Source organism: Pimephales promelas, chromosome 19 (genome assembly GCF_988280905.1).
Source record: "Pimephales promelas chromosome 19, fPimPro1.hap1.1, whole genome shotgun sequence".
Taxonomy (NCBI): domain Eukaryota; kingdom Metazoa; phylum Chordata; class Actinopteri; order Cypriniformes; family Leuciscidae; genus Pimephales; species Pimephales promelas.
Genome location: NC_142787.1, coordinates 22,213,564 through 22,238,305, shown reverse-complemented (window position 1 = coordinate 22,238,305; position 24,742 = coordinate 22,213,564). Strand labels below are relative to the sequence as shown.

General features: G+C 39.7%; 1 protein-coding gene across 1 annotated transcript in view; it reads left to right on the top strand.

Annotated features, from left to right (window-relative positions):
* The window catches only part of nnt (nicotinamide nucleotide transhydrogenase), a 40,782-nt gene extending 16,491 nt beyond the window's left edge, over positions 1-24,291 (top strand). Inside the window, exons 12-22 of the mRNA XM_039688019.2 lie at positions 3,374-3,484; positions 4,808-4,953; positions 5,800-5,995; positions 6,450-6,683; positions 7,837-7,997; positions 10,383-10,562; positions 11,653-11,812; positions 14,675-14,756; positions 21,482-21,600; positions 21,684-21,799; positions 23,605-24,291. Of these exons, the coding sequence (XP_039543953.2) occupies positions 3,374-3,484; positions 4,808-4,953; positions 5,800-5,995; positions 6,450-6,683; positions 7,837-7,997; positions 10,383-10,562; positions 11,653-11,812; positions 14,675-14,756; positions 21,482-21,600; positions 21,684-21,799; positions 23,605-23,745 (1,646 nt within the window). The 3' untranslated portion in view covers positions 23,746-24,291. The remainder of the gene's footprint in view (positions 1-3,373; positions 3,485-4,807; positions 4,954-5,799; positions 5,996-6,449; positions 6,684-7,836; positions 7,998-10,382; positions 10,563-11,652; positions 11,813-14,674; positions 14,757-21,481; positions 21,601-21,683; positions 21,800-23,604) is intronic.
* Positions 24,292-24,742: the final 451 nt, after the last annotated feature.

Below are 24,742 nucleotides of genomic sequence, written 5' to 3'. Positions count from 1 at the left end.
ATTGACATGCTTCTTTGTGTATTTGAAAAAAAAAAACAATTAACACCTGAAATGATCTATAAATAAATAAATATATATTTATATGAATTTTTTTTTTTTTTTTTAATTTGTAAGACGAGTTTTGTTTAAAAAAAGATTTATTTAAGAGGCGTTAACCACCCATTAATATTGAGTGTTTCACACCTGAGAATGGACCTATTAGGGGCTCTCAGGTCAAAAGACAGAGACTTGGTCAGTCACACACCTCTGTGCCATTCCTAAAACATAGTAGGCAACATACCTGTCATCTCCAAGGTGTTTGATTTTTCACCTTACCATGTTCATGTACAGAGACTCATATTGAATGTTTAAGTCAGCAGGACTCATCAGTGGCATCTGGTCCCTTTAAAAAAAACACCTGGGAACATGCTGATATCAAGAGAAACTATAACATCATATGTTACTCGAAAGCACAGAGGATAGAGCTAAACGAAAAACGCGTTAAAGTCTAAAAGGAGAATTTTAAAAAGAAATGTTGGAGGATTTTAACATAAGTGAAGAGGAGCTTGAGTTTGTTGCCCAGCCCTATTTGTTCGAAGCTTACGCAATGCCTCTATCCGATGTTGTACATCATGTGGCCTGTGAAAATGAAAACTTTGGAAAACCACTAGCCTCAATGGCTGGTGAGACAAAAAGTCAATGTCAAGCCCTGTAAATGTATAGCTGTTTGTGAAAAGTTAAAACTTGAAATTTCTCTCATGCACAGGTCATCAAAGTGTACCATTTTCCTCATCCAAGTTTGCCCTTTAGCTACAGAGGGCTCTCAAGTGGGTGTGAATTACCTACTTGCTTTAATGGGCAGAACGTCACCTAATTTATTTTTTTCTCTACCCTTGAGTTAGTGTCTGTCATGGACCGGCATAGCCCACCCTAATTCGGCTCTTTGTGAGTCTAGACTTAATCATCAGCCAGGCAGATCAAGGATACTTCTGTGCTTCGTTAAGCTTTTATTCATTTCTCTCAGCAGCAGGCTGAGAAACCAGGAAACGTTTCATTGTTTTTAACAAGTCCTTGGTGGTCTGCATGAAAGACTCATTTGTATCAAGAAAGCTATAAACTTCACATCGAGATTGTGGGGAATCATCTGAAGCAATTAGTTTCCCTCGACCTGCTCCACACTTCCTGTGAATTAGCTTATTAGTCTTGTAGAAACAGTCTCTTGCTTTTCTTTGTCTTATTTACATATTAGGTGGGACATATTTGACACTTATTGGACAGTCTTTCACAAGTCTGGAAACGTGAGCGAGTTGGAATTTGCTTATTTCAGTGCCAAAGTAATGAAGGTTTGACAAAAGTGACCGAGACGTTAAGCCACTAATGTGGAATTTCTCATTCTCATTGAAAGTGTGGGAGAACTTTTCCAGAAGCATAAAGTTACTCTTTTGCTCCCGGTGGAGTAAAGTTCCTCTCTCGTTCTTTAATCTACCTGAAACTGGTGAATCAGAATGACTCCACGTCTCTTGATATGACTGTTTGAACATCGCCTGATCCAAGGAATCTTTATGGACAAATGTCTACTAGATATTGGTTTTGGGTCCATTTGGCTGATGTGACTTAATGGATGTGTCATTTGCCTAATACAACCCTTCTTTCCAAATACCTCATCGCTTTATCCTCCGTGATCACAGAAAGTCGGAAATATTATCCAGCCATCAGAACAAGAGCAAGAGTTTTTTTTACAGATATCCAGACCTCTGAATGTCTGGGTGCGTGTGTGGCGGTTCGTGCCTGTGTAGGTTTACAAATTGTCTGTTGGGTTTCCTGCAATGTTGTGGTAGCGTGCTCTTGTCCTGCAAGCTGGTCTGTGATCAATTGTTACTTTAGAATTACTAAGTGAGAGGAAATGCTTACCAACAGTTACACACTTCATTGACTTAAGATAGCGCTAACCAACAGGGCCACCTCAGGTTTAGTCAGTCGATTTAATGCTGTGGAAGCATTTGAAAACGATTAAAGAGGTGATGGTTATCTGATTTCCCTCTGGGATGCCAGTGTTGTCCTCGTTAATTCCCGGTCAAAGTGAGTTTCAAACGGCTTGTTTTGAGTGCTGTGCTAGTGTCAAGTGTATGATGTAAGACTTCAGTGGACGGGGCGAATGGCTGGGACAGTTGTCTTGTTTTTCTCACTTGAAATGGTCACAATTTAGACGCAAATCTGGAAACCAAGGCAAATTCCATTTAAATCTGGCAAATTGTCCATAATTAGTCGGCATATATGCCTTCAAAGATCTCTCAATTGCCTCATAGCCATTTAATATTTGTGATGTATTCTGATATTTTATTTATTTGAAACTGGACATGATAGTCACAAATTTTGTCATGCTTATTTGAGTTAAGTGAACTGATGGGGATGTTCTTTTAATTGTATTGCAATGTATGTATCGTGACCAACTCAACGAGTGTTGCCAACAGGAACGGTGTAGAGTGCCCTCTGGTGGACAAACTATACAACTCCAACACTCATGAGATGGTTCAAGCGTGTTTCGCAGTGTTGTCGTACTCGGACTCGGTCTCGGTCTCGAGACCATATTTTAATGGTCTTGGTCTTGTCATGGACTCGTGTCCATTTGGACTCGGAATTGACTCGTACTCGAACATTTTTTTTTTAGGACTCGGAATTATTCCAGAGTCCACTCGAGTTCAATTAAAAATATTTTTCATGATTATTAATGTATGTTAATAAAATATTTCTTTAAATTGATTGACACGCCCAGTGATTGGTGATTTTTCTAGTACGCAACTGCGCATGACAAATTGTAATAAAATTACTTTTAACACCACCTACTATGTGGCCTTTTTACCCTAAACTGATCATATTTTTTAAACTCTAAGTAAATTCAGTAAAAAAAAAAAAAAAAAAAAGGATTCTCTAAGTAAATAAAAGTAAATTAGGTAATCAACCCTCACTGGTCTCGGTCTCGACTCGGACTCGACCGTCTCTGGTCTCGGACTCGACTCTCTATGGACTCGGTCTTGACTCGACTCTCTGGTCTCGGTGTCGAGTAGGGTGGTCTCGACTACAACACTGGTGTTTCGTCCGTTTTTATTTTATTTTTGAAATATTCATTTATCGGCCATTATACCTGCCGATACCGATAGTTTGGAAAATGCCTAATATCGGCCGATAATATCGGTCTGCCGTTTTTTTTAAAGAACTACATTTTTATTAAAAAACAATTAACTAATTTAAATACTTTTACATTAAGAAAATGTGTTATTTTTTTAATATTTGTTTAATTTTTTTTTTGTTGAAAAATATTCAGTATATTCCAGTTTAAATCATCTTTTTAATTGTTTGTTTGTAAAAAAATAACATGGATGCTGTGTGTTTTTAGGTTTGACTGCTGTTGGTGGCCTCTCCCTCATGGGTGGTGGATATCTCCCTGGCAGCACGGCTGAAACCCTGGCCGTACTGGCTGCTTTCATCTCCTCTGTCAACATCGCTGGTGAGTGCACTGAACACACGATACCATACCTACCAACACATCGCTTAAATGTCAGAGGCTGAAAGTCGAGTAAGATTACAGATACTAGCAGGTGAGGCCTCTGCACTGGCGGACTGCTGTCCTCTGGCTGCCCTGCATCTTGTGTTCGTGAGAAGAGTGGCGTATTCCATTCCTTCCAGGTGGAATAGTTTAGTCCTTCAAACCTCACACCTGAAACAGGAAATGTCAGCGCGGCAGTTTTGCTTCAAAGAGCCTCGGCCATGTCATAAATCAGGCTCTGCTCAAAAGCAACCAATAGTCTCATAAAGAAGGAAAAGGAAAAAATATCTTAAAGTGGGCAGGTGGCCAAAATGCCATCCTGAATCCAGTGACCCCTTCATCCTGAGACTTGGTATGGTGGGCCAAGACGCCAGTCCAGGTCAGAGGGTGTGTTAGTGATTTAATGGCATACTACTAGGCTTTTACAGACATTTTTCATCAGGCTACAATAACAACTTTTTGATATGTGTTCCAGCGCATTAAGTGTCTGAATTTATATATTTATCTTCTCAGAAGGCAGGTGTTTAATTTCAGTTGAAAAATGTTTTTTTTTTTTTGTTATTTCCATTCCTCATACATGATGTTTCATCCCGCAGTCCCATTAACCATAAACTTTTGGAAGTTCGAAATGTGGACACTCTGGTCGCTTTTTCCTATCCCTTAGTTTTTTTCGACCATTTTTATTGTTACAAGTGCATGCAGGGAAAAAATAACAATTGCCCTTTCCAATTTAATTTCAATAAAAGACAAGGAATTTATGGTGAACCTGCTCTATTAATGACAGGAATGAAAACATTTCGTTCTTTGGCCCCGGCTGTAATGTCTGGATATCCTTCACATTTAATTGTGGGAAAAAGGAACGTTCTTTCTAATGCTGTATATACATTGTGTTCAACCGTCTGAGTGCATTTACTTTTTAAATATTTTACCGGGATCCTCAGAGAAACGAGTCACTAAGGTTTGAGTGAAACTGGATATCTGTCTGAGTTTAAAATGAAAAGCTTTGGTTTGGTAATCATCCTAGTAAGTTTCTTTGCTAGGGCGGCGTAAGCCAGGAAAATGAATATAAATGCAATCACGTGGCAGTTTAAAAATACTTCACTAATGAGCAGCAGATGAGTGACTACCGTCAGTCTTCGTGGCATCCTTCTGCAACTCAATTTATTTATTTTTTTGTGTGAAATTTTAAATTATTATTTTATATAATTTAATGTATTATATCAGGATGAAGTCAACAGATTGTGTACAGTGTTATATACTTTCTTACTATCTGTTTGTTATCAGGTGGTTTCTTGGTTACTCAGAGGATGCTGGACATGTTCAAGCGGCCAACTGATCCCCCAGAGTACAACTACTTGTATCTTCTTCCTGCTGGTTGTTTTGTTGGAGGTTATGGGATGGCTCTTCAAAGTGGCTACAATGTTGAACAGGTAAGACTGTATTGCTTGCACTTTTCTACATGGCAGATGATAGGATGAAAACTTCTGTGTTGAAGGCATTGTTGAAACTATTATACATAAATTGTTAGTTGAAAAAGTAAAGTAAAATGATTAGATGGAAAAACCTCAACTTAAACATTCTAGTTAGTTGGCAACATATTTTCGTCTAAGTACTAAAAAGTAAAACTGAAGTAAAATGAAAATCTAAAAAAGATGACAAAAGCACATAAGAAAACTGCTTAAACTTAAATGAAAATTTGATACTATAAAAATAAAAGCTAATTGAGTATATTTATAAATACTATAATAGAGTAGGGTACACATTCTAGTGACCAGCTTATCAAAGTTGCATAAAATGTTCAAACTATTAAAAATAATTTTAATTGAAATAAAGCTAAATTTAAAGGGGTCATATAATGGTACATGCGTTTTTACACGTTGACTGTGTTGGCAGTGCCTGTACACAACCATCATATAATAAAAATTTAGTAATACATTATTGTTGTATGACAAACTTTTTATTCAAACCCTGAAGAATCATATTAACTTGTATAAAAATGGCATTATATGACCCCTTTAAATAAATGAAATTATTTTAAATTAAATGAAAACTTAAATTCAATTTAAAAGATTTAGAATTAAAGCTTTGAATTAAAGCTAAATAGAAATATCCTGAACAACATGCTTAATTTCCACTCAGAACACAATAGCAACTTCCTGTCCACCACATAAAACAACTTAATATAGTGAATATCTAGTTGTGATATAGTAATGCAAAAGAGAAATGGATTCTGGAGGATATGTATCCTCACTTCCTATGAACCTTCTTGTGTGCAGATGATGTATTTGGGCTCCGGCTTGTGCTGCGTGGGGGCTCTGGCGGGTCTGTCTAAACAATCCACAGCCCGTCTCGGTAACGCCCTGGGCATGATCGGAGTGGCCGGTGGCATTGCTGCTACTTTCGGAGTGTTGAAACCTTCCCCTGAGCTCATGGCTCAAATGAGTGCGGCCATGGCGGTGGGTGGCACTGCTGGTAAGTACGTGTGTGTGCTTGTGCCCCGTGTGCATTTCTTTAGTCGGCAGCCTTTGAACATGTAAGTAAATTGGAAGTGGCCTTGTGATTTTTTTTTTTTTTTTTTTTTTTCGCGACCCCAGGTAATGGTCATCAGGTCATGTGAGTCACACAGTGCGGTATCATTCTTTGTAGTCAGTCATGTCTAATCTAAAATGCTAATTATTCCTGGAAACCTGCTGGAACATAGTTTAAACCGTCCCGACCAACTCCAACTCAAACCAGGAGTCTGCTTGATTCCAGATGCTTCCTTCCTGAGGTCTCAGCCCGCCCAAAACATGCCCTCTACACACCCTTCCCCCAACCTGCACTCCAGATTCACATCAACACACACACACACCACTTCATCAGATGTGACCCGCTTACCTTACCAGCAGGCCTGAATTCCTCTTTCTTGTTTGTTCCACCTTTACAGGTTTGGCCATCGCTAAGAAGATCCAGATCTCGGACCTGCCGCAGCTCGTGGCTGCTTTCCACAGTCTAGTTGGTCTGGCAGCCATGCTCACCTGCGTGGCCGAGTACATGGTGGAGTACCCCCACTTCGCAACTGACCCTGCAGCCAACTTCACCAAGATTGTGGCCTACCTGGGGACCTACATTGGTGGAGTCACCTTCAGTGGATCTCTGGTGGCTTACGGCAAACTTCAAGGTCCTGCTTGTTTGATTAGATAATAACACTAAAAGAAATAGTTCACCCATAAGTGACCAATTTTGTCATAAAAACCTGATTGACTTTCTTCTGTGGAATGCAAAAGAAAAAAATTGATTAACATTGTTTATCCATACATTGAGAATCAGTGGGGTCCAAAACAAACACACAAACGACATAAGGGGGGAGTAAATGATGACCTTTTTCTTTTTTCATTTGTGGATGACCTGCGTCTGTTCTGTTTTTCTTTTCTGTCCGTTTCTGTTCTGTCCCCCATATGTGTGTAGCATCATTTACTACAAACCAAAACAATGAAAACACCGGATAATGAGCTGCTTGCATATACAGTACCACGCTTCACTCTTAAACATGCTGCTTAATTAAATCAGAGCCTTTGTGATTTGATTATCGCCATAAACTAAATAGAAATTTTGTTTTATTTTTATTAATCGTGCCGTCATGGGTCTAAGTCCTTATTGTCTGGTGCGGCTTTGTTTGTTAACTCACCATCCCACCGGTGCCACACATGCCTCATGTTTAAAGCTTGGCCAGGCGGAACCTCTCAAACTTTGGCACTAATTAGTCCCTCCGCCCCCCCAGTCATTTTCCACTTGTCCCTCAAAGCTGGGACACATTATATTCAGGAGCTTTCTCATTCCTCCTCCACTCTGAAGCCTACAGGCTTGCACTGATAAAATCGATTAGAAGTCTCATTTTTATCCTTGTGAGTTTTTCTTTCAGTGGAAAGGGGATGTAGAGTGCTGTGCATAATCACCCAATCCAATTGTATTGCTAACTTGTTTCGTGTGTGACTGATTCGGTAAGTGTAATTTATTCGGCTGAATCGGCTCCTACTGAGTTTTTCCCTGCATTCACGTACTTTATCTTGCACTGATGATATGTCTCGCAGATATTATTACAGTTTACAGAGCGCTAGCAGATGCTTAAAGTGCACTTAACAACATGACATGCAGTTGTGTACCTTTGTTTAAAGCTTCAAACTCAAACAAGCTTCTCGTTTCCAAGAACTTCTCCTCCTAATTTCCTTTCACTCATCACATTCCCAAAAAGCACGTCGAGTCCATCGTCGAACCCACTTTTTGCTAAGTCTCAAATCGTTTTGCTCTTCTCACTTCACTTCCTCCTCGTGCAGGTCTTCTGAACTCGGCTCCCCTTATGCTTCCTGGTCGTCATGCACTGAACGCCACCCTCATGGCTGCCAGTGTGGGCGGCATGGTCCCCTTCTTGCTTGATCCCAGCTACACCACTGGCCTGACCTGCCTGGGCTCTGTGTCTGCACTCTCTGCAGTCATGGTAAGGGATTCACAGCTTTCTAAAATCTTTTTGCCAGGTTGTCTTTTATAAAAATTTATATATTTTCTTATGTTGCTTGGCAGTTCAGATGTGGTTGTTTGATTTGTGTGTGTGTGTGTGTGTGTGTGTGTGCGCACAAACAAAAAAACAAACATCCAAATCTGACACCCATGGTTTTCATTTAATTTTTTTATTCTTTTATTTAATGGTAGCCAGTAAAATGTAACTTTATACATTAATAAAAGTGTGCAATTAAAAAAAAATGTACTCTAAATTCTCTAAGAAACTGAACGTATGCTCTGTCCATTGATAAGTAGGGATGGGGGAAAAATCGATTCTTAGATCCATTGCGATGCAGACGTGGACAATTCTGAATCGATTCACAAATGTCAAATCAATTTTCAAAAAAAAAAATGTATATCTTTTTTTTAGAGGTCGACCGATATGTTTGTTTTTTTTTACGCCGATGCCCATACCGATACCGATCTTTTGAAATCCGGGTCGGCCGATGGCTGATTAATACTGCCGATTTATTTTGGCTGATATTTGCTTGGTTTTTAACCTCTATTTGAAAGATAAAATGTAAAAGAAAGGATAATTACTGAACATAGACAAACTTTCTCAACAAAAACATTTTATCCTCTCAAAAAATGACTAATGTTTTGTTTGTTGACGGACAAAGACAAATGGACTTAACCTAATTATCACAAAAAAGGAGAAAAGAAATCTTTAAATTATTAAATTTTTTATATATAAGATTTATTATATCATTTAATTTAACTTCTAACAATAACGTATTTCACCAGTAAATTCCTGTTGAACGACAAAAACAACCACCAGATGGGAAAATGATATTTTACAAAAACTTTATATGCACCACAACGCACCATCCGTCTGTTGTTCTTCAGACAACGGCATCCCACTATTGGACCTTTTAGTCTACAGTGAAATACAGTCACACTTTACACTGTTTGGCCAACATTTTTACCATGTTTAATCCAGCTACTAACTAACGGTCAGTGTTGTGCCTAAACGTGTTCATATTTAGGTCTGCTGCTCACTAGGCTGGAAAATGACTCTAGCGGCAGCGTGCGTCAAACACGTGTTCCACGACAACACTAGGCTGCCCACAGATGCGCCTGCCTAATAATCGGCTTGATATTCTTGGATATTGGCCGATGCCGATTATGTTAAAAAATGCCAAAAATTGGCCTGCCGATTAATCGGTCTACCTCTACTTTTTTTTTTTTAGATATACATTTATAATATAATATTGATGGAACGCCTCTCACGAATCATTTCCAGCAGTAGTAGTCTCCGAAGCACCACTAACTCCGCCTCCGTTTCCCTCGTAAGCTGATATAAGTATTTAAACATTCTCTATGATTAAAAAAATGATAAAAAATATTTTTAATAACATGGGTTTGGCGGTGATAGAGTTCTAATGACGGTGTTCAACTATAACCGTCACACCCCTGGTTCCACGCAAGGGGGTAATCCACTAGCCGGAAACTGAAATCTCCCCACTGTTAGCTGTTACTACTGTTAGAAATTAATACCCAAATATAACCCTATCAATCGACCAATATATTGGCCTTCTGCGGGCTTAAGTAGGGACAGCCATTTATAAAATTGCTCATTTGGTTAGTCATGATATGAGGATTTAGAGATTAAGATATAGTGAGTACATTATATACAACTTATTTTCAGCGCTTCAGAATGGCGGGCCATACGTAAACCTCTCAGCTCATGAAACCCATCTTCCTTTGGCTATAAATTTAACCACAACATTGGCGTCATGAGGCTTTCATCGTTTTTCAATAATTTGGTCATTGTTGACAGTGACATTTTTATACAGTTCATTTTACCTCTGTAAAGAGAATCAATCACCTGCAGTTTGGTGTCTGGCTCTTTTTACAGTGATATTCTTCAAGTCTCCATCTTTTTGCTTGTTTGAATGTATTTTTTTACATCATGTGTGAGAGCTGGCTTTGTTCAAGCCTGTTCCCTGAGGAAAGTACATTGTTTGATTAATACAGGTCGATATCACGGACGACAGAAATTAATACTGTGTTTTGACACACACCTCATTCCTTAATTGAAGCCCATTGCAACCAAATCTGTGTGAAATATTGCTCTGGTGTGATCTATCGCATTTCCTATTTGCATCATCACCCAGTGTGTAAATGAACAGACTTGTTTTATAGAAACGAACCGCGTGTACAATGCTCCTACCTCGGGCTTGTGTTTTTCTTTTGGTTGACTTCCTTTTTGTTTAAATGATGGAGTCGAGTTACTGTTGTGCTTTGTTCACTTGTCATCACCGTAACCTTTGATCTCCCCCCTTTTTCCTCTCCCTGACCCCTCTTTTCTTTTTCTTTGTAGGGCCTGACCCTGACAGCCGCCATCGGAGGGGCCGACATGCCCGTGGTGATCACTGTGCTAAACAGCTATTCTGGCTGGGCTCTGTGTGCTGAAGGATTCCTGCTCAACAACAACTTGCTGACCATTGTCGGTGCCCTAATTGGCTCTTCTGGAGCCATCCTGTCCTACATAATGTGTGTGGTAAGTTCAGTTCACCCCATCTTTGAATAGTTCGTGGCTTAATGTGATTGTCTGAATGAACATTGTGGTGTTATTAATGTAAATGTATTAAATGTGCACTAGTTTGGGGTAAGTAAGAATTATCATCTTTTTTTTAATTCTCACGGCTGCATTTATTTGATCAATTTTAAAAGTTTTTAATTCCTGTGACAGCTGAATTTTCAGCATGATTTCTTCAGTGGCACATGATCCTTCAGATTTTGTGCTCAAGTTACATTTATTATCGTTACTGTTTATGTTGAAAACAGTTTAATGCTTAAATTTGGGAACGTGGAAACTGATATGCTTCAAAAGAATCTTGAAAAAGTGTTTATTTAATAAAAATGACTTTAGTAACAATATAGGCATTTGCTGTCACTTTTGATCATTTTAATGCATCCTTGCTTAAAGGGACAGTTCACCCACAAATAAAAGTTTTGTCATTTACTCACCCTCAAGTTGTTCTAAACCTGTGTGAGTTTCACACAAAAGAAGATATTTTAAAGGATGTTTTTAACCAGACAGTTGATGGTATTCATTGACTTACATTGCTACCATCAACATTGAAGCAAAAGTTGTCCTTATTGAAATTGTTTACGTGATTTATTCTTTATTTTTTTCTAATTGTAATATTCTTCGACCTGATAAGTAAATCAATGAATCACATTGAATTATCAATGTTAAAAGGTCATGTTAAATCACAAAACATGTGTCCCGAGTCTTAAAACCTTGATCGCAAAGACTGGATGTTCCTGTTATAATGACTCTCATGGTTTGTACCTCTGTGATTTGGGAATTCAACACCAATGGTTTTCGTTTATCATGAACGGATGGTATTATTTTGCACGTACCCGCTTTTACTCTTCTCTGGCACGTACCCACTTTTACTCTTCTCTCACATGCAAATTCCTCTCGAGTCACTTTGGTGGTCTGCCACGCTTCCTAATCTCCTGTTGTTAATAATGTCTAAATGTCATATATGGACACACATTTTCTTGACCCAATCTGTTTGTTTTTTTTGGCTGAGAAGTGGAATCTAATTTCCAATCTTTGGGTGTCTTTTCCTTGCTAGGCCATGAACCGCTCCCTGGCAAACGTTATTCTGGGTGGTTACGGCACCTCATCCACTGGCACGGGCAAGCCCATGGAGATCGTAGGTACCCACACGGAGGTCAACGTGGATCAGACGGTGGAGATTATCAAGGAGGCTCAAAGTATCATCATTGTTCCAGGTAATGAAGGCCTTTTGTAGCCTTGCACATCTGAAACTCCTTGGTTTAAAGTAGATCTGGAGTGTCCTGTCAATGACTTCAAACGATCCTTTATGTTATGTCTGTTAAAGAAACCTTGGTTCACCTCCATTACATCACTGGTAATTTTCTGACCCCTCCTGTGCGGGATAAACCCCCTAGAGATCTCCTTGAGGCATGCTGAGACTTGTTTTGTGGTGGTCTTGAATTCTCACATGTTTTTTGGGGGGGCCAGTTTTTATCTGTCTATTTGGGTTCGACTCTTTGGTGTGTGTTGTGGAACGGCGCGGTTGGCCTCCTGTGGCATTGTTCGTGGGAGCTGAGCTGTGGTGGGTGATGTCAGGTTTATCTCTTATGGCACGTTTCTTTTGCCCAGCTACAGCTGACTGATCAAGCAAGATGTGTCAGATGAACTTTAACTGTGTTTTCCTTTGATACAAGTTCAGTTGGCAAATAATTTAGTTGGACTTGTATATCTGAAGTGAGTATTTTTCTAAGGCTGGTTCCTTAGCAGGGGCCTCCATAATGGCCTCCAGCAACGGCAGCGACTCTCACGCTGCTTTGTTCTTCGCAACAGACTGTTTTATAGTTGCGTTTTATGGTCTTGACAGCAGGTCGAGAGCATCAAGACCTTGGAGGCGACAGGACAGTGGAAAAGAGGAGCGATTAGATGTGGGAATATGAACCGAAAGAAAAGGAGAAATGATAATAAACAGTGCAGTCCAGAGTAAACAAGATTGCAGGGCCAAGCACAACAGAGACGGCCCCTTTTATTTAAAACAAATGGCTGTCCAACAGGCTCTGAGGCATCCAAATTTTCCCCTCTTGACCATTGCCTGTTAAGCCACTGCCAAGATGTCTGAGAAAGCCCTGTGCTCATGGACAACACAGGCCCGGCCACCGTGAAGACCATTAAAAGTGGTTCTGGCCGGCTAGATAATGTTAACTTAATTTTTACAATCCTGGAATTAGAAACAATATTAAGATCCCAATTAGGGCCTCACGAGATATCGTTTTTGCATCGATTTTGCGATGTGCACATCCACAACAGTCAAGTATAGGGATCGTGATCCGTACGGACCAGGCACCACGGTTCGAAATGCATTCTCAGATTAATCGTATAGTTTAACCATCGTTGAGCAAAAGTTTATCACTTGCATGCGTTTTAGGTTAAACTACTTGAGAGGAAGAAGAAGCACACAAAAAACACATCATGAACAGCAAGAGAACACCAAAATCCATATTCTTCCATGTCTATTTGTACTTCAATCGGCTCATGCACGCAAAATTATGTTATGTATTATTAATGCCTGTCTCTGTGAGTATCCTCGTAATTTAAACAGTTGCTCATGGCTTACGTGAATGTAAATGGTATTGGATCCATGGGCTTGGTCTTAGTGACAGCAGCAGCCTAATATATCCCTGCTACCGTCTGTCGTTTAATGTTAATCAAACAACAAAATGCAAAGACAAAATTACTTTTGTAGTTTTAACAAAGATAAATTATATTTAATTTATACATCGAAGACAATGCAGTGTTATTTCACATTTGATTATTTAATTGCTGTTCTGGTAGACTGTTTACTTCATCTTTGTTTTATTGTATTTATTTATGTTTGTAATTTGTTGATTTATTTTCTATGCAGAGTCACTCAACCAATCAAACTCACCCCAATCATTAATTCTTTCCAAATAGAGCTGTTCAAGTCAACATATTGCAATATATATTGCATAAAAACTATATATCGCAATGTCAGTTTTTCCAGTTTTGTGCAGCCCTTCCCAATTATTTAAATATGGTAGCTACGCTCTTACACTGGCCCTGGTCGATCAGACCATCCTTATTATTGAGCCCCGGATTGCTAAATAACATATAATTGAACCCACTCAAGTTTTCTCCCCTCATTGACCGCTAAATCCATCCATCAGCCGTCATTACGTTGTCTTTTTTTTGGTAAATTTTGAGTAGGGTTTCCTTCCATGCTCAGTCCTTACACTAAGCGATGTCCTTGTTTCCATTTCCACATTTTTGTATAATTTAAGTAGTCCTAGTCACTTTTGGTGATTGACAGCTGTGAAAACATTTAAGACTTTTCTGTTTAAGCTTGAAGTTTGCCAACCATGGCTGTTTTACCAGGGTGAAATGTCTTTCATTTACAAAAAAAAAAGGCTGCAAAAAATCATTAGGAGTAAGGAGGGTTTGTCAACACGCACCGTGACATGCTTGTTTAAATGGGAGGATTTAAAGGTTGTTGTAAAAAGCCTATCAGAAGGCTTAAATCTGACGTGTGGAATTTGTATTCGTTTTCCTTACCGTAGCGCTAAATTGTTTATTGATGAAAGATTGATAAGTCTTTTTAAATGGTTGCATAATGCGCATTACTCTTTCTGATCCCAGTTCAACTACTTTAGTGCACTTTGAAAGCAGCACAGAATGTGTAAAAATAAACACTTGTGAAATATTATGAATTCTGATACTGTAGATTCATCAGATTTTCTCTTGTGTTGGTTTATAATCCTGCAGGTCATTCAAGTTTTAATTACTTTATATTTCAATTGTAAATGAGTGGGAGCAGGTCGCTTGCTTGCTTTACTTTCAAAACAGATTTGTCTTTTTGTTTATAAATTGGGATTATTCATTAGGCCAAAATCAATTCACATGAAATATTGTGAAAGATGAGGTATGATTACTAAAAGTATAAAAAAGGATCATGCAGAGTTCATTAGTTTTCCAGTGGGGGTTTCCTAGGCTTCAAGTTCAAATAATAGTAGCAGCTGTTTTTTTTTTTGGATGCATGTTTAGGTGTGTTGTTCCTTATTTAATTGGTGTGTCTTTTACTTCAGGTTATGGTCTGTGTGCAGCAAAAGCGCAGTATCCTATTGCTGATCTTGTCAAGTCACTGGCTGAGCAGGGCAAGAAAGTCAGGTAAGAAACATTCAAGCATCTTCAGTCGTTTTTAAAGTCTTTACTGTTTAACTGTGATTTGACACCATGATTAAGCCACTTGTGCACCATGAGATCTGTGATGCCAGGAGAAAGCTATCCGTTAACATTTCCCATTGATCTCAGTGGCAGTTGCTGGACACCCCTTATTAGTAAATAATGTCATGTGAATTATTGAACCAGGTTGACACTTGGAATCCCTCCTTTCTTTGTCCAATTCCTCACTCTCCAAGGCTTTTTTTTTCATAGAGGAACTCTAAAGTGTTATTTTAAAACTTGTTTTACTTCTAATCCATAATACACGTTATCCTTAAAAGATTTTAAAGCCATTATTATATATTATAAACAACAATATAGTTATTTCTGTCTGATCTTTTTCTACCCTGTCTCTTTAAATTCAAATTTAAACCAAAAATACTGTGTGTGTTTTCTGTGAGCTTTAGTCTCTCATAGGGGGTCTGAGTCTTGTCAGTACAGCTGGATGAGTGTTTAAATGGCTCACTACTAGTTGCAGGTCAGTCTGGTAAACCTCTGAACGGCAGCCTTCTCTCTGCATGTCAGACTCCTCAATTTCAAAGAGTGCTTTTGAATATCGTCATTCAGTTGCTCTATTGTCTGGGGCTTTTGTTGCTTCTCCAGTGTATGTGTAATGCCCTGTGATCTGAGAGCGCAGTATACCCCAGGCCTCCCAGTGCTGTGAAAGAGCCGGTGAAGAGCAGAGCGATAGGTGCGGGCTACGTAATACTTTCCACAGACCCAATGATGCCTCTCAGGTTGCAGGGCATGGAAATACTGAGCCTGACCCTAGAGATGTTTCACCAACATTTTCTTTTTCCTAAGATGGGACTGTAAAGAAGTGACAGGACATGATTGGGGGGAAAGGGAACTGGGATTGGGGGAGGGGCCGAGCCAGATTTAAACCTTGGTCAGACACTTATGCGCCGCCAAAGTTGGTCTGTTATACTTGGAGAGAGATCCATTAGCTTTACTTTTGTTTTCAATGGTTGTACATAGTGATGCACCGATGTGAAAATTGTGGCCGATACCGATATTTACCGATGTCGAAATATCTGTATATAAAGCGCATGGCGAGGATTAGGGTTGCACGATATTGGTAAAAAATTACATTGTGATATTTTATTTTTCTGCTCTATATATATATATATATATATATATATCGGTTGATGTATATCTTGCACCACTGGTAATACATCAAGTCATAATTTTAAGAGCCTGGTAAGACACACATACTATAATTAAAGTTAGCTATTTATTTTTAATATTATAGTATGAAGTTTAAGTATTGTATAGACGTTTGCAAATTTTTGTTTTTTTATGTTAAAGGAAATTCTCTTAACCCAGTTTGTCCATTCACTATTGTTAGTATGCCATTCCATCAAAGTTTTTAGTTTGGTCTGCTCAGATCCGTCAATCACTTTCCAGCTCAACTTATAGCATGAGTTTGGGACATGGCAACTGTAGGGAAAGACATTCAGCTTCAGATATAGAAGTGCAGGCCAAAATTCACTTAATTTATACCTACAAACACACCTGCTTCGGATTGGAATATCCCTTGAGATGATGAAATACAAATCCAAATGAGCATCTGTAGGATGTGCTGGACCAAAAAGTTTGAACCACAGCTTCTCCACCCCACAACCTACAAAACTTGCTGCAAATGTCTTGTTAGATACCTCAGGACACCTTCATGGAGTCAATGCCTTGGCGGCCTCTTTTTTGGCAGCATTTGGAAGGAAGGTGATCATGTTTGGCTCATATGTACATGTTTTGGTTCTTTTGTTGTTGTAGGCTTTAAGAACTAAAATAATTTGGTGATATTTTTATCAAACCAGTCAGAATCAAGCAATCAACAGCCTGTAGTATAAAATATAGAAACACATACAGTATTGAACTGTAGTTCTCATATGGACAACAAAAGTGCAAGATCTGGCTTGTGACATTTCACAAAACCGTTCTTTTTTCTGCCCCCATGTTCCATAAAAGCAGCAAAACTGGCCAAATTAGAGATGTTACCAATACTTTAGAAATGGCCATCTGATTTGAATGTACTCTTTGTATGGCTACAGCTAACCACTGTGGCCCTCTCTCTTTTTGTCTCTCACTAGATGGTGTCAATGCTTTTGTTGCCCTGTTCCCACTAGATAGTGGTTGTCAGCACTAGCCTAGTTTCACCACACTCTTGGCAGTGAGAGGAGCCAATTATGGCATCATCTGTGACTTAGTTTCCCTCAGCATTTTTTTTTTTTTAACGAAGGGACTCATTTTAACCAGAATGTCATGGTGTGCTACCAACCCATCTTGTACACTTAAAAGGTGAAGTACTGGTCACAAAGTGGTCAGCAGTGCAGTTTTGCTCAAGTGCAATCCCGTTGATTGAGGCTGTTGTGTCCTGCATCAGATCATTGTTCCCTGCAATTTTATCATGAGCTTCAGTATCGTTTCCCATAATGCAGTTCATGGGATACTTAGATCTGACAAGGTGGCATCTGAATGAAACAAATTGACAAATTCAACTTGACTGTTTGTCACAAATGCTAGATTCTTGTTTTCTCTCTCTCTAGAGCTGCGGGCATTGTGTGATTGTGGAGGAGAGATGCAGACCGGAAGCTTGTGTAATTTTCGTTCATTTGTTTGATCTGAGAGCCCAACAGCTGCTGCCAATTAGAGCATTTGCAGTTGATTAGAAGGGGAGATGGGTGGCCAAATAGTGGACAGATTAGGTAGCGCACCCGCCACTCTCCCCCTCGCTTTCTTCAGGATAATTGGCTATGGGTGTCGCCCTGTTGAGAGGACTTTGAGCAGAACTGACACTGTGTAAACGGTCTCCTTATCATTCCCATTATGTTTCTTTCTCTTCATATCATTACATTTGTTTTTGGTGCAGTGTAGAGTTGGAAAGATTTGGTTGAAAGTAGGGGAAGGATAGCACAGCGGTCTAAATTTCCTTTGGGCTGCAAGGTATTGCAGATATTTTCAGAGCATGTGTTGGTTCAGCGTGGTGAAGCACAGCGTGATAGTGATGGGAATAGCAGGACAATCGGGCTGGTTTGGATGGAATAGCTGAGCTTGGATCCATTGTCCGTCCAGACTGTTTTGTGCACACACTGCAGCTGCAGCTTATGTAAGCCAGCGTTAGAGCCGACGGACAAACCCCATGTCTCGAAAGTTTTGAGGCCGGTCCACTTAAGTATATTTCTGTTTGGTTTATTATTGAACCTTTTTTCCTCATTTCCTGTTTGATAAATAAGTTTACTTGAAGGAAACTGATGATTTGATGGAAAGCAACTGCAAGAATGATGTGGTCTTTGTTTTGCAAGTGGTCACGGCACATCTTGTTGGAAAAATAGCCACCTTCATCTGAACAAGACCACTTTTTCAGTTACGGCTTTGGATATTTTCTGCATTGAGGTAGCGCTGGCTTAATTTTGTAGAGAAAATGATTGACAATAGTGTAAAATAAAACTAATATGAGATCAAATAGTGTGTAAATATGTCGTGCAAATTAGCCTGAATGCTCTGGAAATTGACTAATTACAAAGTAAACAACTCGGACATGTTAATTTAAACAAGGTCAGAAGTGAAGTGAGCTAGTTTTAGTGACTGGTGAGGTAAATTGGTTAAAGGTGCACATTCATGCTTGTGATCATCATTACACTTGTGATGATTCTACAATTTAGTTATTTAATGGGATCCATGTGGTTGTTTTATATCAAATAAATTTATTTTAGAAACAATTTTCTCCTTTTAATGTTTTAAATGGTCAATTACTCTTTATTATTTTTGTTTTTGAATGTTAATGATGTCTATGTGTTTTTTTTAATTATATGTAAATTAATTTTGTTTTTCTCAGTTTTCTCTATATGGTTTAAATGTTTTTGTTTTATTTTAATATGCTTGCCTTTTTAAATGATGTTCCGACAACCAGTCTGTATCTGGTGTGACCACCATTTGCCTCACGTGGTGCAACACATCTCCTTCGCATAGAGTTGATCAGGTTGTTGATTGTGGCCTGTGGTATGTCGGTCCACTCCTTCAATGGCTGAGCAAAGTTGCTGGATATTGGCAGGATCTGGAACACGCTGTCCAGAGAATCCCAAACATGTTCAATGGGTGACTTGTGTGGGGGGTATGCTGGCCATGCAAGAACTGGGATGTTTTCAGCTTTGAGGAATTGTGTACAGATCCTTGCAACATGGCCGTGCATTTTCAAGCTGCAACATGAGGTGATGATCATGGATGAATGGCACAACAATGGGCCTCAGGATCTCATCACGGTATCTCTGTGCATTCAAAATGCCATCAATAAAATGTACCTGTGTTCGTTGTCCGTAACATACGCCTGCCCATACCATAACCCCACCGCCACCATGGGCCACTCGATCCACAAAGCTGACATCATCAGCAAACTGCTCACCCACACACCATATATGCTGTCTGCCATCTGCCCTAACGAACTGCAGTCATGTCGAGACCCCGATGAGGATGACGAGCATGCAGATGAGCTTCCCTGAGAGTTTGTGCAGAAATTCTGTGACTATTCCAAACGATTGTTGCAGCTGCTGTCTGGGTGGCTGTTCTCAGACGATCTTTGAGGTGAAAATTCTGGATGCGAAGGTCCTTGGCTGGTGTGGTTACACGGGGTCTGCAGTTGTGAGGCTGGGTGAATGTACTGCCAAATTCTCTGAAACGCCTTTGCGGCTTATTGTAGAGAAAAGAACAGTCAATTCACGGGCAACAGCTCTGGTGGACATTCCTGCAGTCAGCATGCCATTTGCACACTCCCTCAAAACAATTTTAAGCGTGGCATGGTTGTTGGTGCCAGACAGGCCAATCTGAGTATTTCACAATCTGCTCAGTTACTGGGATTTTTCACGCACAACCATTTCTAGGGTTTACAGAGAATGGTGTGAAATGGGAAAAACATCCAGTATGCGGCAGTCCTGTGGGCGAAAATGCCTTGTTGATGCTAGAGGTCAGAGGAGAATGGGCCGACTGATTCAGGTGGATAGAAGAGCAACTTTGACTGAAATAACCACTCGTTACAACCGAGGTATGCAGCAAAGCATTCGTGAAGCCACAACACGCACAACCTTGAGGCGGATGGGCTACAACAGCAGAAGACCCCAACGGGTACCACTCATCTCCACTACAAATAGGAAAAAGAGGCTACGATTTGCAAGAGCTCACCAATTTTGGACAGTTAAAGACTGGGAAAATGTTGCCTGGTCTGACGAGTCTCGATTTCTATTGAGACATTCAGATGGTAGAGTAAGAATTTGGCGCAAACAGAATGAGAACATTGATCCATCATGCCTTGCTACCACTGTGCAGGCTGATGGTGATGGTGTAATGGTGTGGGGGATGTTCTCGTGGCACACTTTAGGTCCCTTAGTGCCAAATTGGGCATTGTTTAAATGCTACGGCCTACCTGAACATTGTTTCTGACCATGTCCATCCCTTTATGGCCACCTCTGATGGCTACTTCCAGCAGCATAATGCACCATGTCACAAAGCTCGAATCATTTCAAATTGATTTCTTGAACATGACAATGAGTTCACTGTACTAAAATGGCCCCCACGGTCACCAGATCTCAACCCAATAGAGCATCTTTGGGATGTGGTGGGATGGGAGCTTTGTGCCCTTGATGTGCATCCCACAAATCTCCATTTACTGCAAGATGCTATCCTATCAATATGGGCCAACATTTCTAAAGAACGCTTTCAGCACCTTGTTGAATCAATGCCACGTAGAATTAAGGCAGTTCTGAAGGTGAAAGGGGGTCAAACACAGTATTAGTATGGTGTTCCTAATAATCCTTTAGGTGAGTGTGTACTGTATGTGTATATGTGTGTCTGTGTATGTATGGCTATATACGTGTATATGTATGTGTATGTAAAATGCACTCTGGCATTTATAGCGGTGTGTGCGTGTCCAAGCAGAGTTTGTGTTTTCAATTGAGCATAAAGTTCCATAGGAAAGAACTGAAAATGCTCAATCTGCTCCGCGCCAATAGATGCGCACTGTAAGTGATTTAAACAAAAATCTCCAAAAACTTTACATTGTTTGGGTCTGGAGGTTGATCATTTCTTTTACTACTTTATCCAAACAGCTTTGGACACCACAGGTATGGTTAAGACGCCTATTCTTTCGTTTGGAAACATTGTAAAGGTATATAAAAAAGGATTTTGAGGTGACTTGGCTTTGTTAAAGTTAAACATGAAAATTGTAGAATTGGTTTCTTTTTGTTTTAAAAGCATATGTGACTGCTGTGTAAACATCAAATAAAAATGGAACAAATTTACATAAGTTAAAAAAGCAGGAACATCACTTCCTGTCTCTTCTAAGCCTGTTGGCTGTGATCTGTTTTTACAGTGAAGTTGTAAAGCTACCCCCGTACCCTGAGGGTCCACTCATCTTCAAGCCATTTCCCCTGAGCTCATGCACTTTACTACCTTTCATTAAAAAGATACCCTCAGCCACTGCTTATTTCCTTCTCTGTTAACCTCTTGCAAACAGCCTGACCCCAAAGTACATCTACCTAACTGTGTTCAAAGACTCCTGCTCATGGTGTATGAAAAGTCATCCTGACCTGCACTGCCAGAAAGTGCTTAATTTGGATGCCATGTGTGTATTAGGGGATCCAAAAGGTCACGTGATCTATATCGTGAGTTTGTTTTGTGTTCAGGTTTGGAATCCACCCTGTGGCTGGTCGTATGCCAGGCCAACTGAACGTACTGCTAGCTGAAGCTGGTGTGCCATATGATATTGTGCTGGAGATGGATGAAATCAATGAAGACTTCCCTGGTATGATATCCATTTTTGCTGGTTTTTGCCTTTTTTTGGGAGGGATGTAAAATTCATCTTTCTTTTCATTATCTGTTTTTCAGAAACTGATCTGGTTTTGGTAATTGGAGCCAATGACACGGTTAACTCAGCAGCCCAGGAGGACCCCAACTCAATTATTGCTGGCATGCCTGTTTTGGAGGTTTGGAAGTCCAAGCAGGTGAGCATATTTTTAGTTAAAATCTGGCAACCTTTAAATAAAATTATAGTCTTGCAAAAAAAAAATTTTGAGGCACCGACGCCTCACGTTCTAGCATTGTTAACTTGACATCGCAGCATGTTCATTATCCAAATAAAATAGTCAACCAAACATGCTACAGGGGTAGCCCCTCGTTTAGGAATGAGCTCTGTTTGTTCTGGCTGGTCCTGCTCGGAGCCACCCGTTTTGTCTTAAGTTCAAGTTTTGCCTTAAACAATGTTTTTTTTTGCGACACCACGACTTAACCAATAGAGCATAATATGAAACGATAGACTTTATTTCGTCTATCCGATATATATTGTCATATCGCACAGCCATATTTCACAATATTACTGTTTTTACTGCATTTGCTCAAATAAATGGAGCCTTGGTGATCATAAGAGACTTTAAAAAATAATTTAAGTGTACATGATATACTTCATATACTTCACATCCCTAATTTTTCCACCCAGAGCGATATGAAAATCTCCATCCCATCCCCACAGCTGGTTCCCTCTGTAACCATGCTACAGTCCAGGTGTATCTTCAGCTAGACAGCCTCACGCTGCTTTCATTAGCGCTGACTCGCTCTTTCTGGAATGATGACATTTCAGAGCATCCGACCGATACTTTCCCTAAAATGCTGGGCTGGTATGCCTCACCACATGACAGGCCCATTAGGCCCATTGTAGCCAGATCTTCTCTGGGGAAATCACTTGAAGTACTGGGGCTTGACGTTCGAAAATGTGTAAATACGTAGATCTTCTCCCACGAGTATTTGCGTGTAGCCTGTTAACATGTTCCATAATTCCATATGGAATTTACAAACACTAGAGCTTTGAACTAAAGCCTTCCTTATTTGTAGCAACTTGGATATGTAGCCTCAACAAGAGCACTCAACCAACTTGGAACCTAGTGATGCTTTTGATGACACGATAGCACAGCAGAATATGAAGTTTCCCTGTCGATTGTCTACGTTGGTTTTGTTATACTCAATCTCGTGCAACATCCACCCCTTCTGATTGCTCCCAGCCTTGTTAGAGACCTTCATGTGTAACCTCATTCCCAAATGAAACCAGCTGCCCTATGAATAATTTAACAAAAGGATGTTGTCCTGTCCTGGGGGATGCTGAGGCTGGGTAAAGTGGTCACATGACTCTTTTGAGGAGCGGTTGGGTTTGTTTGAACGCCATCCCGATCACCTGCCTGGCATCGAACATCTGCAGGGCTTTTGAGGGACAGATGATGATATTACAAGGATCCGCCTGCTGATTTTGAAGTCTCAAGATGAGGGTCAATTCGTTCCAAATATCTGTGTGTATTGAATAACACTAAAGCTAGACCAGCGGCAAGGGCTCTCCTCTCTGGTTTTACTTATTCAATTACCAAGTGTTCCTCCTTCCAAAACAGATGCTCCCAATCAAAGCACTGCTCTCGACAATTTTCCCAGAACCGGCTCAGCCTAAAAACTGGTGTTTGAGACACTAATGACTCTTAATTTTGCAAATGGCAGATACTTAAATAGCCATTACATGTTGGAAGCTTGAGCTCTTTTTGCGCCCTCTTGTAGAAATCATAAAGCCATTCTCCCTGCCACTTCATGTGCAGGTGCATCCAATATTTTTACAGATTTAATGTTGAAACGGATTGTATTAGCTTGCTCAACTCAAAGGAAATGCCATTGGTAATCTTAAATGCGACAATTTCTAGCTTCTTCCATAAAGTACCTTTTTTTTTTTGTTCCCTAATAAGACAAAATGGATCAAACTCTGTTTTCATCCCTCCAGATCATCGTGATGAAAAGATCTCTGGGAGTTGGCTATGCCGCTGTGGACAACCCTATCTTCTACAAACCAAACACATCCATGCTTTTGGGAGATGCCAAGAAGACTTGTGATGCTCTGTCTGCCAAGGTCCGTGAGGGCTAGAGAGAAAAGAGAAGATCTGACCTGGTTTTGCACCAGATGAGTTACAGAGATGAGATTGAACAAACCCAATAAACCGTTAGATATAAATTAGCACTACCAGAATCAAGCACCTAATTACCCATATTCATTATTAAACTGTAGATATGTAGTTTATTCTGTATTTTACAGAACTTCGGTTTATTTTTCTTTTCATTAAATGTTTTTTTTTTTTGGGTCCCCCAGTTAAATAGGTCAAAGGGGAAAAAAGCATTGCAAAATCACGTTAATTAGTATTAATGAATAAATCCAACCAGTTCTCATCTGGCTTTGTATGTATTATAGTTCAATTTTTATATAGCTTAGCAATCAGTTTTTAGAAACAGGGTGGTAGTGTTAGCATACGTGTTACATACATGCACATACACTCATTTGTTTGAAAGCCATGGACTATTCCAAACTATATGCTTTTTTCCCTTTTCATGCTTAATTGTTTATATCTTGTGAACTTACCATGTGCATTAAGTGACCAGCTGGTGGTATATTGTGGTGTTCCAAGCAAGCAATCAACCTTTTCAGATGCGCACGTTTTTTGAAGGATCGTAACTGAGTTTAAGTGAAGTTCTAGCTAATATCTCTTGATTTACGCACAGAATCCCAAACACCTACGGCTCATTCAAAAGATGATTTGTATTCCCCAACCACTCTTAAATCAAGTGAATGTCACTGTAGTGGTGATGTTAGTATGAGGAGTTACTGTATATCTGCCCTGTTGTCCTCTCAAATTTGTTCCCAGCAATAATCCTCTGCAGTATTTGACAGGGATTTGAATAGATGTTCTGTAATTTAACCACTGGGATTTAATGGAATGGATCCTATGAGATACAGGAACTAGATCATTACAACGGCCCTACCTCTCCACAGTTTCAACTCGACCAAAACAATCCCCGTTCTCACACCCCTCCGCTTATGTTCACCTCTAACTGAGCAGCATTGGGCACATAGTTTGTTCCTTAATGTA